Here is a 14429-nt window from a genome sequence, read left to right on the forward strand (position 1 = left end):
ATATCAGCAGTTTGGCGTCTAATTACCATAGACAACAGAACCCTCTCCACAGCCCTATGCCAAAGTATAAATGCAAAACATCCTGCAACACTTTCATTTTTGGCGCATGGCACTTGGTCGTGCAACAAAGTATAAATTTGACTTAAGACTCCATGTGCCCCAGGGCTATGACAGCCTTTTGCCAACACCCCCCACCCCCCCACCAAAAAAATGTGGTAGTACCAAAAGGCTTAGGTTTAGGCCTGCTGCCTAGGTTCAGGTCTGCTGCCAAAGTTACTTTCAAATAAAAATGTTGTGAAATGAACAACAGCTCACATCACTGAATTATTGCTGCTATCAGACTACTGTGCACGACAGACGAGCAATAGCCTACTGAACATGAACGCATAATCAATACTCTGCCCATATGCAAGCCTACTGTTACTCAGCAAACAGCTCACACATGAAGAATGCAGCAATTATAGCTTGCAGTTAGTTACAACTCAACAGTATAATCAGCAGCACAATAATTTTGCATATAATAAAAATCTGGAGTGAGTCAAATCCAAATAAAAATGGACAGCAGCAATAAGTGCAGGCCTACACAGTGGAGGAACCACCTGCTTATAGGACCAATGTAGTCTGACAGGCCAAATAATCTAAATAATAAAATGTTGCAATTGCATTCCAAGTAGGTCAGGGCTATGATGAAACAAGAGAGGGATAGCCTACCAATTTAGAGGCTGTTCTTTTTTGCTTTTCAAGCTGAGAAGTCTGTAATCACTGCAATCCAAGTCACTTTCTAAAAACTTGAATCAGAATTCTCAGCATTTCTTGTCCCATGGTGATCTCATTTTGTTTTTTTATTAATGACAGTTTAGAAAATGAACGGTCCCCTGATGCGTTAGTCACAGGAAAGGTTCAATAGATTCTCAAGGCAATGCCACCACCGGTAAAATGTGTGTAATGTTCCTTTTCCTTATGAGCAGTAAAGCCTGATTTATACTGCATTGCACAACCCTTTCAACAAGTGTGGTGCAACAAAACGAAAAGTGTCGCACAACATTTTGCATTTATACTTCAGCAAAGGCCTGTGGGGAGGGTCCTGGTTTCTCTGTGGTAATGTGAAAACATGGCAGTGCTAGGTGAAATTACTGAGAAATAGGGGAGGAATAAATTTTATATCTACTTTTGCTTAAATAAATTACATGAGAGGAAAAAGGAGGAGATAGTTCTGACATAGCCTGTAGGTATGTTCTGGGTCATTATCTTGCTGTAGGATGAACCCCTGACCAACTAGGCGTTGACCAGAGGATATTGCATGGGGCTGCAAATTGCTGTGGTAGCCCTTTTGGTTCAGGGTGCCAGCCACTCTGTGCAAGTCGCCAACTCTGGATCCAGCAAAAGAGCCCCAGACCATCACGCTTCCTCCTCCATGTTTGACAGTTGGTGTCACACACTGAGGAACCATGCTTTCACCTACTTGACGGCAAACAAAAACCGTGCGTGATGAACCGATCCATAAGACCTTCTTACAGTCTTCAGTAGTCCACTGCTGGTGCTTCATGGCCCAGGCAAGCCTCTTTTTCTTAATTAGCCATTTTAGCAAACCTGCAGCTCAAAGTCTTCTCTTCTTGTTGAAACTGAGACTTAGTTACTACGACCACTGTTAAGCTGTGCTTGAGGCTGTTGTCCTGTGATCTGCCTATCACGCAAGCCAGGGGCAGCCAGAGGCATAAGTGAACAAAGCGGCTGCTTAGGGCCCCCGTGGCCACCAGGGGGCCCCCACGCGGTATTCATGCCCTTGTTGTGGATTTGGGTCTGCCGGACCTCTTCCTGTTAAAGTTTCCTCAAATTTCCAAGTGCCTTTCGATGGAAACTGTACTCACTGATACTTTGACTTTCTTTGCAATTTCTCTAAAGAAAAACTTACACTTTTAAGGGTTATAATGGTCTGTCTGTCTTGCTTTGTTAATTGCCTTTTTCTCGCCATTATGATAGCAATATACTACTTCCCGCAGTGCAATATTGTCCAAACAATGCTTCAGAGGGTCTAGTAATACAGTCTGTTCCAACACTGATTTTATACAGACAAAGGGTTTGTAAGTAATCACCAAAAGTTGGGACACCTGTAAGAATTATTTGCATCAACTTTCAAGGCTTAATTTACTTCCATTGCTGCAGAAAAGCTGTAAGTTGTTAACAGATTACTTGCTTCCTGAAAAAGGCCTTTTTTATAACACTGAAATTTACATTATTTGGCAGTTTACGGTTACCAAATGTTTTATTTTTTAACCACTGGCAGTTTACCACTTACCTTTGTACCATTTCAGGTCATTCACTGGACTTGAACTGCTTAAATTTCAATTAAACAGGAAAAATGGGGGTGTTCTAAAACGTTTGACCGTGTATTGCAAAACTATAAAGGTAACAACTCAATCGATTTGAGATGCAAAACCGGCTATGGACCTCTTTTTAGATGTGTCTGAATAAAAAGATGAAAAAAATTTCAGCGTTTGTATTTATAAATTATAGCAGTTTTGTTATACAGACTAAGGGAAAATGTAAATGTAGAAAAGCATTAAAATGTGGATGACAAAACACAAAATGGGGCGATATAGCTCAGGAGGTAAGACCGATTGTCTGGCAGACGGGGGGTTGCCGGTTCAAACCCCGCCCTGGGCATGTCGAAGTGTCCTTGAGCAAGACACCTAACCCCTAACCTCTAACTGCTCTGGCGAATGAGAGGCATCAATTGTAAAGCGCTTTGGATAAAAGCGCTATATAAATGCAGTCCATTTACCATTTACAAAATGGAAATTGAATGGAAAGTGGTTAAAAAAATGCAAAAAGTAATTTCTTCGGAGTGCACTCTTACACAGCCCATGTACTGTCGTTCTCCTTGTATCAATTCCACAGACAACACGCAACTTTGGTGGTTTGCTGGGACTGCATGAACACAAATTGGGTACATTTCACGCAGTTGTCATATAGCTGCTCTATTCAGTTTATTCAAAGTCTCAGTTTCAGAGAAAATCTGAAAATATGTTGGTGGCGTTATCTCTGCGGAGTTCTTAGCCTATCATTTCTATAACTAAATCATCCACAATTATTCATCCCCACGCTAAAGGCTTTATCAGCTTCATCAAACAATTGCACAGAATGTATTTTGTGTGATTATGTGTGCAAAGTTTAGATGCGCTTGATTGGGAAACTCATATCAAAGCGTTGGTTATTCAGTCTATCTAGAGTTAAGGAAAACTCTCACTCGCAGTCTCTCTGCAGGTGTGTGTGTCTAACTGAGAAACTTCCAGTAACAACACGTACTAAATTTAACTTAAAATAAAAACAAACGCACAGTAACCCTATTTTAAAAATAATTTTAGTAATGCAATTTGACCATGCTCTGTTTCTAACAATGTTCCGTTAAAGGCAAAAAGGCATGCTCCTTCCATAATAGACAAAATCCATGAATGCACCAGCCTATCAGAGCATTTACTCACATTTTTTACTGTCACCAAATGCCCACTACATGTTATTTTGATCATTTCCCAGTTAGATGAGATCTAAAATGTAAAATGTGCAGTGTTCATTCAAAAAACCTGGAGCAGAGCATGACCATATGTACACTAAGTCCTGATTTAACACCAGACATTTTATTGTGTGTGACTTGCTGCAAAGATTCTTTCAGTGCATCTTCGAGACTTATACCTGTCTCCCCATCTTGCGGCTTTTTTCACACCTGCTCTTTGGATGTGAAGAAATTGCATGCAAAAATCAACCCTTGTTAACTGTGTGACCTTTTGTAACTACAATGGAATACATAATCAACCACACTTATAATATCTCTACCTGTTAGTTGTGCGATCCTCCCTTAAATGTATATGCATCAAGGAGAGAAAAGCACCTTGCGATAACATGTACAACAGGCATACTACACTTGATGTGCCTGTTTGATACATACGACACGTTTCATGGTTTTGATAGAATCCTCAAGGGCCAGAGGTAGAGTGATGGCTCATCAAGTTAGGATTAAGTCAGTCAGCGAATTCTTCTCTCAGTAGAATCCCAACTGCTGAAGACGTGTGTAACAGACATAAGGGCAGTATCTAGAATAGCACAAAAGCTCAACCCCAAAATACACAAGCGTGCACACCACAAAAGTTATCCTTGTTATCCTGTAAAAGGGTGTAATTTTGACAGTAGAACCCTCCAAACATAAGGGTGTGTTCTGCTCAGCACCGGTCCAAGATACAGGATACAACTCAATTCAACATACTTCCTTTGGGTTTTTCAGCTCCCAGTGTAGTAGCAGCACTGAGCGCACTAGAAGACATTGAGATCCTTCCATACTTTCATGAATAGTAATATGTAAACTGCTGTTGATGTGGCACAGCAGACACAGAGATAGATCATTCTTAACCAACCGTTACCCTTTCAAAGTGTTTTTATATGCAAAGGTCAGAAGACATTCAATGCCTCCAGCTTGTCAAATGGTAAAGGTATATTGATGGTAGTTATTATTCCTTGGGCTTGCAAGCCCATGCCCCACTCTCAGGCAACTGGCACTTCAACATACTGGAGCTGAAGACAGTACTCTTAGCCCTAAAGACGTTTTCATCAAACAATCAAGGCTGAAATGTCCTGGTGTCATCAGCAGTAGAAGACAGCCTCGGTGTTCTCAGACACCAGCAGACATGTTGCCAATATGCAAGGCACATCATTTAGCCTAATTCAAGTAACAGGATTATACTAGAATACTTAAAAGAAATGAATCGTGACCAGAATCTTCAAGTACGATTTGCAGTCTTTTCATTTCCCGCTTTTCAAGCTTATGAACTTCCACTAACTTATAAATTATGCTGTTGTGTCATGAGTGATGTTTCAGATGTTTCAAGTATTCAACAGAATGAGTAGTACAGTGATTGCAGTATAAAGTCATCTGTGAACCAAATCGGAAGTAGAAAAGCCTGCTTTCCCTTATGTAAATGATGACTTAGTTTTCCATTTCTATTACAAGGAGGTGCCCAGACATTACGCACATAAACCTGGCTGAAGCCCTGATTCTTTACACCTGCAAGGAGGGGTAAAGTGAACAGTATGACTCCTTAGCAGATTAGTTTTACACTAGGCTCCAAGTTAAAACATTCTCCACAAGTGTAGCACAGTGGGTAAGGAACTGGACTTGTAACCGAAAGATCGCAGGTTAGATTCCCAGGTAGGACACTGCCGTTGTACCCTTGAGCAAGGTACTTAACCGAAATTGCTTCAGTATATATCCAGCTGTATAAATGGATACAATGTAAAATGCTATGTAAAAAAGTTGTGGAAGTCGCTCTGGATAAGAGCGTCTGCTAAATGCCTGTAATGTAATGTAACAATAAATATGTTGTGCCAATGAAATAGACAGATTTTGCAGCGATTTTATGAGCTATGCAAGAGATGTGCGTTTTAAGCTTTGTCTTTTTTGCGTGAGACGCGTCCATGATGCGTGAGGTATGTAATAACTTCTATAACTGAGGAATAATGTAGGATAAAACCCATGTCAGTATTCAAGTATTCAACATCCTTAAAGGGTCTAAACTTAAAACTCAGCCCACAGTTACTAACCAAATACAAGTAATGATAGAGGTAACGCCTACTGGCCTGAATCAGTGGCAGGCCAATCCGCCTATCCAGCCATCCGCATGTGTCTAAGTGAAATAAAGCAATGGGAATCCGGAACCGGTTGAAGAGAACTGCTGGCTAACGGAACCAAATACAAATTATAGCCTAGTATCTCTTTTGTTAAAGACTTTATTTAACTATAAGAAGAGACTGTGTAACGGACTAGTTTTTTCTTTTTTAAGCGCATTATTTATAGGCCTAATAGCATGATCCATGGTGATGTCATTGATATATATCGCTAAAACGAACTGAAACCGAGAAAAGCAGTGTTTAAATTCTTACCTCCCTGCGCGTATGTCCTAGCGATATTCATTCCAGTCACAAGAATAATCCCATACAACAGAGAGACAATATTTGAATCCATCGTGTCCTGAAAACCACCCCAAAGTTTCCTGAGTTTCTCTGGGACAATAACAGGGCTGTTTTCACGTTTGCACTGCTTCCATATGAATGACTCACCCTGAATATCTGCCTTGTTTTAAAAGCGATCACACCCACGCGTACAGTTCACCGCCTATGAGTCATTTCCTAAGCACCCGAATTCTGTGTGCTTACGCAGAAGAAAGCCACACGTTTTAGAAGAAACTCGTCGATAATTATGTTGAAGTTAGGTTTCTAAGGATGCGAGTTTCATTTCCTGGTGTATCTATCTGATAGTAGCCTTATGAATATAATGAAGTTTTGTATTTTAAAGTAGCCGAAACATAATATGAATATTGGTATAACTTCCAAAGGTGGTGAGTTTAAGTCTGATAATGCTGCCTGAAACAGCTTCTTTTTTGTTACTGTATGCATAGACTAACTTCTTTGTAAAATTGATTTTAAAAGGCTTTGTAGTCATCCTTAAGGCCCCCCTGTCTTTTCTAAACTTGACACGTTATTTTTCTGTGAATGGTCTTTTACTTCATACAAAACACCCAGTTGACCAAGTTGAAAAAGCAGGACATTCATATAAGATTCCCAAGGCAGGATAATTGTTAAGAACGTGCGTTTCAGCGCACATTGCTTATGATAGTGTTGCTCTACAATACCACGATTTATTTGAAATAAAATGTTCTCCTCATTATGATTATTATGAATGTATTTCCTTGTCACTGCTCATTTTATTTATATAATTATTTTATTTTATTGCCATTTAATTTTCTTTGCAGTGAACAAGCGTGTTAAATGCAAAACAAACAAACAAAAAAAATTAGGCAACTGCATGAAAAGCACAATGTGTTTATTATCATGCGTCCAAGCAGCAATGCTGCTGGAACACTATCGTTATTGTAATTTTTATTTTGTCCTTTATTTAAGTGATATCATTTCTGAACGGTACCTTAAAAAATCTGAAGGCTAGTACCGACTGCTAGAAATTGCAAGCCAAATGAATATGCCTCAATGTGGATTTATGGTGGCACAGCCTACTTAATTTATGAACTTTATAAATTATTAAAAGTGACCCCCCATGTCCCATTTGACATACCCTGTGTCCCAATATCTACAGGTACCTTTGAGTCTTAGACAGCTAAAGTATAAGCATGTACACACTTTTGATTGTGTATTTCCAATCAAAGTTTTACCAAATGTGCTATGGAGTCCACAAAGCATTGTATTTGGACAGATTACATAATGGACGGGCACATGATAGAACCTGACCCAGTATTGGCAGTATTTGGGGTGCCAGGGGAGGATAGTCCTCTTAGAGGACTCAATTCCACGGTGGCAAGGTTCATAACCCTTCTGGCACGCAGATTAATTATTGAACTGGAAACAAGCACAGCCTCCCACTCCCACTGCGTTGATCAAAGATGCAACACCTTAAACTGGAAAAACTCAGATTCACCCTACGAGGTTCCATTGAGAAGTTCAATAAGACTTGGCAACCCTTTATTGATTATGTAGAGGCCAGGCAATAAACACCCTCTTAATTTCTTTACTACAATAACTAGGCTATATCTAATATAAGATGTCAATAATCACCACTTAAAGCAGCTTTGTACCTTGGTTGATATTTACACTGTATACTGTATATGTACTATGCTTGTCCTATGTGTATGAAAACTTTGCACTGTTTTTTTTCAATATTTTATATAATCTGTATACAGTGATTACTGTTTGTTTGTTTGTTTGTTAACTAATACCAATAAATCATTTTTTTTTTTTTTTTTAAAGATTACATGATGGACAATAGTGTAATTCCTTGAGTTGTTAGATGTGCAAGCAGTAGGCCTAATATAGTTATTTTTTTTACTACAGGTTAACTGTATTTTTAATGCATTCAACACTCTCTATTTCTGTCAACACAGCATGGACTAGGTACAACTTCTAGGCTGTGGAATAGCAAATGAGAAGTAGTGCACCTCTGAAGACATCTTTAATGTGCAGTGTAGATTCATTAAAACTACAGTGTAATAAAATTGGTAAAGAACTGGTCTTGTAACCTAAAGGTCACAGGTTCGATTGACCTGCATTGCTTTAGTAGCCTATATATCCAGGTGTATAAATGGATGTGACATTGTTGATATGGAAGCATTGGCTAGTCATTGAAAGTAGTGTTGTTGCATAAAATATTTTCTTACATTTCTGAAAAAAAATCTGTAGAATGCACTGACCATTTCATTTAAGTTATAAAAAAAACAGAAATGAAGTCCATCTCATAAAGGCTTTATACAGCATATATAATGCCTTCATAAACATGACAGAATGGCTTCTTAGATCATACATAAGCAAATGTCATGCTTCCTAAAGGGCGACAAAACACCTTTTGTAACATGTTATGTCAAATGTGACAACCAACATCACCTGACTCATGGCTAAACATTATAAAGGGTGACAAAACATGATTATATAGGATGTTAGGCTGACTGACATAACTCATGATGTCACTTGATCTCATGAAACAGTCAACCCAAGGGAAGTTAGTCCCCTTGACTTCTGTAACAATGGAACTAAATATCTTGTATTAAAATTGTGCCACAAATGATTTCAAAAGCAATATCTCAAAATCATGAATGTCATCGGTTTTACTTTAACCAGCAGGCTATTACAATAAGCAGCTATAAGAGATTATAAGGCAATACCCTGGCTTTAGGGATGCTGAAACTGGTTTTGCTGCAAAGTAGGTACAGCAGAATTCTCATTAAATTATTAAAGTATTCTTAACATTATAAATGTTGAAAAAGGTTTAACTTTAAAGAATATACTACATAAAGCATCTATGAATCATTTATATAAAATACTGTCAGGATGCGTGGGGGGTTTGGACCCAAACGCAGAGGGGGAAAAATACAAAACTCCAAATGATGAGAACAAAAGAATTTACTAAAACAAGGAAACAAAAGGGAACAAAAAGCCTCGCAGGGCAACTTTCAACAAACGGAGGAAAACTTTAAAACAACGCAGGAACAAAGAAAATCCAGAAAGTCCAAAACACAAGGAAACCAGAACATGGGCAGGAACACATGGAGCAGGTACATGGGTAGAGGCTTACGCACAAAACACAACCAGACATAACCACAGGATCCAGCACCTGAGTCGAGGAAGAGGGAAACTTAAATAGAACAGACACTGATGAGACACAGGAGGGCACCATGAACAATCAGGCCACAGAGAGGGCAGGGAAAACGAGACAACCAAGAACCAATAATAGGACAATTAAAAACAATCATACAATTACACAGGGCTAGCAGGACACAAAACAGAAGTGCCGCCATCTGGCGGCCCAACAGGGAAAACACAGACAGGAACACAGAACCATGACAAAATACCTCACCATTAGGAATACTGAGAAGGGTTTCACTTTGAAGGATGTACAGTATATACTACATAAAGCATCCTATGAATGATTTTGAAACCAATACCGCAAAATTGTGAATGTTAATTATTGTACAGCAGGTCACTACATTAAGCATCTTTGTACAGTTGAGGCCAAAAGTTTATATACACCTAGGCTAAAGACATTCAAACTCAATTTTTCACAACTCCACAAATTTCATGTTACCATACATTTTCTGTGTTAAGTCAATTAGGGTATGTACTTTATTTCCACAAGACGTCATTTCAAAATAATAGCTAAGAGACATATTTATTTCAGCTTTTATGTACTATATCAGATTTTCAGTTGGTCAAAGGTTTACATGCACTTTCTTAGTATTTGGTGGCATTGCCTTTTATTTGCTTAACTTGAATCAAATGCTTGGGGTAGCATTCCACAAGCTTCTGACAATACTTTGCCAGAATTTTTGTCCATTCCTCCTGACAAAACAGGAGCAACTCAGTCAGGTTTGTGGGCCTCCTTGCTCGAACAAGATTTTTCAGTTCAGTCCACAAATTTTCAATGGGATTCAGGTCAGGGCTTTGTGATGGCCACTCCAATACTTTCACTTTGTTGTCTTTAAGCCATTTTGTTACAACTTTGGAGGTATCCTTAAGATCATTGTCCTGCAGGAAGACCCAGTTGTAACCAAGTTTTAATTCTCTAGCTGATGTCTTGGTGTTGCTTCAGTATTTCTAGATAATCCTCTTCCTCATTATGCCATCTATTTTCTTAAGTACATCAGTCCCTTTTCCAGCAAAACACCCCCACAGCATGATGTTGCCACCTCCATGTTTCACAGTTGGGATGATGTTCTTCAGATTAAAAGCCTCACCATTTTCCCTCCATACATAATGCTGACCACTATGGCCAAAGAGTTCAATTTTTGTTTGACCAGAGAACACTTCTCCAAAAGGCTACGTCTTCGTCCTGGTGATCACATGCAAACTTCATTTTGGCTTTTTTATGCTGGTCTTGGAGTAGGGGCTTCTTCTTCGTGCGGCGGCATAAGTGGTCCAGTGGATGACCAAGCCTAAGACTGAAGGTTCATGTCACCTTGAGAGCCAAGAGTAGGTGAATACACACAGCTGCATGGCATACCTTTAATATGAAACATTTACTGCCACTGCAGCAGGAGTCAAGGAGACTAACTTCAAGTGTGACGTCATCCGTTACGTAGGATGCTAGGCGAACTGTGACAAGCTTGTTTTGTCACTTTATGTTTAGCCATTAGCCAAGTGACATTGTTAGTTGTCACACTTGGTATAACATGTTGCATTAGAAGTTATGTCACACTTTATGATCGTCAAATGTAATCAAATTTTATTTTTATAGCATATTTTACAGCAGTTGTCACAATACGCTTTCCAGACAACCCTGGCCTAAACCCCCACAGGAGCAAGCCTAAGGAAACAGTGGCAAGGAAAAACTCCCTGTGGCAGATGGGAAGAAACCTTGGAAAGAACCAGGCTCAAGGGGGAAACCCATCCTCCTCTGGTCGGCTCAGGGTGCCGACTGGTGACCAACATGTCAGTCAGTTTTATAAGGTTTATAATGTGGCTCAGATGATGGGTGGGGCCGGGTGGCGGTGATGGGGAACAGCAGGTGGCGACAGATGTGGGCAGGGTGGAGGCAATGACGAAAGAGGGGCTGGACCGCAGAGGTGGGGGAGACCAGACGACTCTCAAAGCACTCTCGAGGGTTGGGGCAAGAGCCCCGCTGGCAGCGTGGGGAACAGGGTAGAAACGGCAATTAGGAATTTAATATATAGCAGACAGTGGGTAAAGTGGCAGTAGTATGTATTGGGGGGACCCCGCCAGGAGTAATATATGGCTGCATAGCTACTAGGACAGGGATGGAGAGCCCATGCAGTCATGAGAGGTGGACAACCATACCCGCCTATCAAGAGCCAGCCCATGTAAAGTCGGGTCACAGCTGATTGACAAGTGACAGTAAGGAAAGGATTGCCACCTACAAAGCTCTATGACTATAGGCTTCTCGCACCCTGTCTCCAGACTATAACTGATTATAAGCCTGAGCATAGAGGTGCATTTTAATCTAGATTTAAATATTGAGACTGTGTCTGACTCCTTTATAAATTTTGGAAGCTGGTTCCACAGTAGTGGGGCCCTGTAGGAGAAAGCCCTACCACCTTTTAGGTTTTTGGAAATTCTTGGGACTACCAAGTAGCCTGCGTCTTGGGATCGAAGTGACCTTGTGGGCTTATAAGGTAGGAGCAGGTTAGATATGTACACAGGTGCATGTCCATGCAGAGCTTTAAAAGTCAGGAGCAAAACCTTGAAATCTATCCTATGCTTAATGGGTAGCCAGTGAGGCGACGCTAGTACTGGTGTAATGTGCTCATACTTCTTAGTTCTGGTCAAGATACGAGCAGCTGCATTCTGCACAAGCTGGAGACTCTTTAACGAGTTATTAGGGCAGCCAGAAAGCAGGACATTACAGTAATCTAACCTAGACGTAACAAAAGCATGGATCAATTTTTCAGCATCCCCAACTGACAGGAAATGTCTAATTTTAGCTATGTTGCGCAGCTGAAAGAAGGCAATTCTGGATATGTTTTATATATGGGTGTCAAAAAATAGATCAGGATCAATGGTGACACCAAGGTCTTTAACGACCATATTAGGTTCAGCCAAACAACCATCACAGTTTAAGGTGAGAGTAGACAATTTCTCCCTTAATATTTTGGGACATAAAACCAACATTTCGGTATTATCCGAATTTAGGAGCAGAAAATTTGAAAGCATCCAAACCTACAATCTACAATACAGGCCTCTAACCGTGAAAGCGGCAGTGCTTCGCCAGGTTTAATTGAAATATAAATCTGAGTATCGACCACATAACAGTGGAACTCTACGCCATGTGCCCGGAAAATATTGCCAAGTGGTAGCATATATAGCGAGAAGAGTACTGGTCCTAGTACTGATCCTTGTGGAATACCGTATTTCATTATTGAGGAGCTGGACTCTTCTTCTTTTAATTTGACAGACAGACAAATTTCCTGTCACATAGGTATGATCCAAACCAGGCGAGTGCCTGTCCATGAAGTCCAACACAGGCCTGGAGTCTGTCCAGTAGAATTCCATGATCAATTGTGTCAAAAGCTACACTCAGGTTGAGGAGTACAAGAACCGACACGACACGAGTTACGGTCGGCTGACAGTAGTAAATCATTTGTAACCTTCAAGTGCGGTTTCTGTGCTGTGGGGGGTCTAAACCCAGATTGGAATACTTAAAGGATACCGTTAGAGCTAAGGTATGCACTTAGTTGCTTAGCAACAGTTTTCTCCAATAATTTTGATAGAAATGGAAGGTTTGAAATAGGTCCATAATTTGCCAATTTATCAGGTTCTAGGTTTGGTTTCTTCAATAATGGCTTAATAACTGCCACTTTTAGTGACTCAGGTACGTATCCTGTGACTAGGGATGTGTTAATGATTTTTAGTATATGCTGGCCCAGTACCGGAAATTGTTCTTTAATCCAATTTGAAGGAATAGGATCGAGTAGACAGGTCGTCGGTTTTGAAGACATAACTAATTTGAATAACTCAACCATGCTCATGGGCGTAAAACAGTTTAGTACCGCTGTCTGTAAATATTCCTGTTGTAGCCAGGTGTGGGGCTGTTTATTAACATTAACAGGAATAGTGCGTGATGGGGACAGTTTGGAAATCTGGTCTCTAATAGCCTCAATTTTCTGATCGAAAAGGTTCATAAAGTCAATGCTGCTAAGATTGGAGGGATAAGTTGAAAACTCTGATGATTGTTTTTTAGTTAATTTATCCACAGTACTAAATAGAAATTTTGGGTTATGTCTGTTTTGTTCAATTAGTTTTGAGAAAAAGGTCTAGCAGAAGCAAGAGCTTGCTTACACTGAAGAAAGCTGTTTTTCCATGCAAGATGAAATACTTCTAGCTTTGTTGACCGCCATTTTCGCTCTAATTTTCTAGTAGACTGCTTCAGGGCCTGGGTGGTATCGTTGTACCATGAAGTGTGGCTTTTCCGACTAGGGTTTCTTCTTTTAAGGGGGGCAACAACATCAAGAGTGTTCCTGAGGGTAAGGGTTAGCTGGTTAGTCAATTGGTCCAGTGCAGCTTCATCAGCATTTTCATCAGCCTTTTCTTCTGTGGAGAGGAATGACTCCGGAAGCATATTTATAAACTTTGGAATAACCTCAGGGTTTACTGATCGCCTGTAGTAATGTCTAGGCTCTGATACAGGAGGATTGGATGCCTTAATATTAAACGTAATGAGGAAATGATCTGATAGTATAGGGTCATGAGGCGCGACTAATATTTACCACACTAATATCATGGGACAGTACGAAGTCTAAGGTATGGCCACGGTAGTGAGTAGGCTCACAAACATTCTGTACAAAACCAATGGAATCAATAATAGAGGCAAAAGCTGTTCCTAGGGGGAATCAGCAAATTCCCTTATGAAATCAGAATAAGGCCCAGGTGGCCTGTACACAGACACAAGAAAAAAGGACTGCCCGCTAGCACTTTTATTAGCTAGATCGGGCTGAACACAGTTAGTAATAAGAACTTCAAAAGAGGAGAACATATATCCATGCTTAGGTGCTAGACTCAAAAAGGACTGATAAATAACTGCAAGCCCCCCCCCCCCCCGCCTGATGGACGTGACACCTGAGTACCTATGAAACCCACAGGAGACGCTTCATTAATCGCAACATATTCATCAGGTCTTAGCCAAGTTTCAGTCAGACATAATACATTGAGATTATGGTCTATTATCAATTCGTTGACAAGATCTGCTTTTGGAGCGAGTGGTCTAACATTTAATAGTCCAATTTTTAAGGATGGTTCACTATGATTAGTAGCAACGTGCCGTGTTATGACGACAATTATGTTATCCACATCAATACCACGGTTAACTTTACGTTTGGCATAGATGCGTGGAACAGACACAGTCTCAATAAAACAGATATTAGATTCTAGTT

General features: G+C 40.1%; 1 protein-coding gene across 1 annotated transcript in view; it reads right to left on the reverse strand.

Annotated features, from left to right (window-relative positions):
* Positions 1 to 6142, reverse strand: part of si:rp71-1c10.7 (uncharacterized) — a 44324-nt gene extending 38182 nt beyond the window's left edge. The window contains exon 1 of the mRNA XM_064324522.1: positions 5929 to 6142. Within this exon, the coding sequence (XP_064180592.1) occupies positions 5929 to 6010 (82 nt within the window). The 5' untranslated portion in view covers positions 6011 to 6142. The remainder of the gene's footprint in view (positions 1 to 5928) is intronic.
* Between the last annotated feature and the right edge of the window lie 8287 nt (positions 6143 to 14429).

Source organism: Anguilla rostrata, chromosome 2, assembly GCF_018555375.3.
Source record: "Anguilla rostrata isolate EN2019 chromosome 2, ASM1855537v3, whole genome shotgun sequence".
Classification (NCBI taxonomy): Eukaryota; Metazoa; Chordata; class Actinopteri; order Anguilliformes; family Anguillidae; genus Anguilla; species Anguilla rostrata.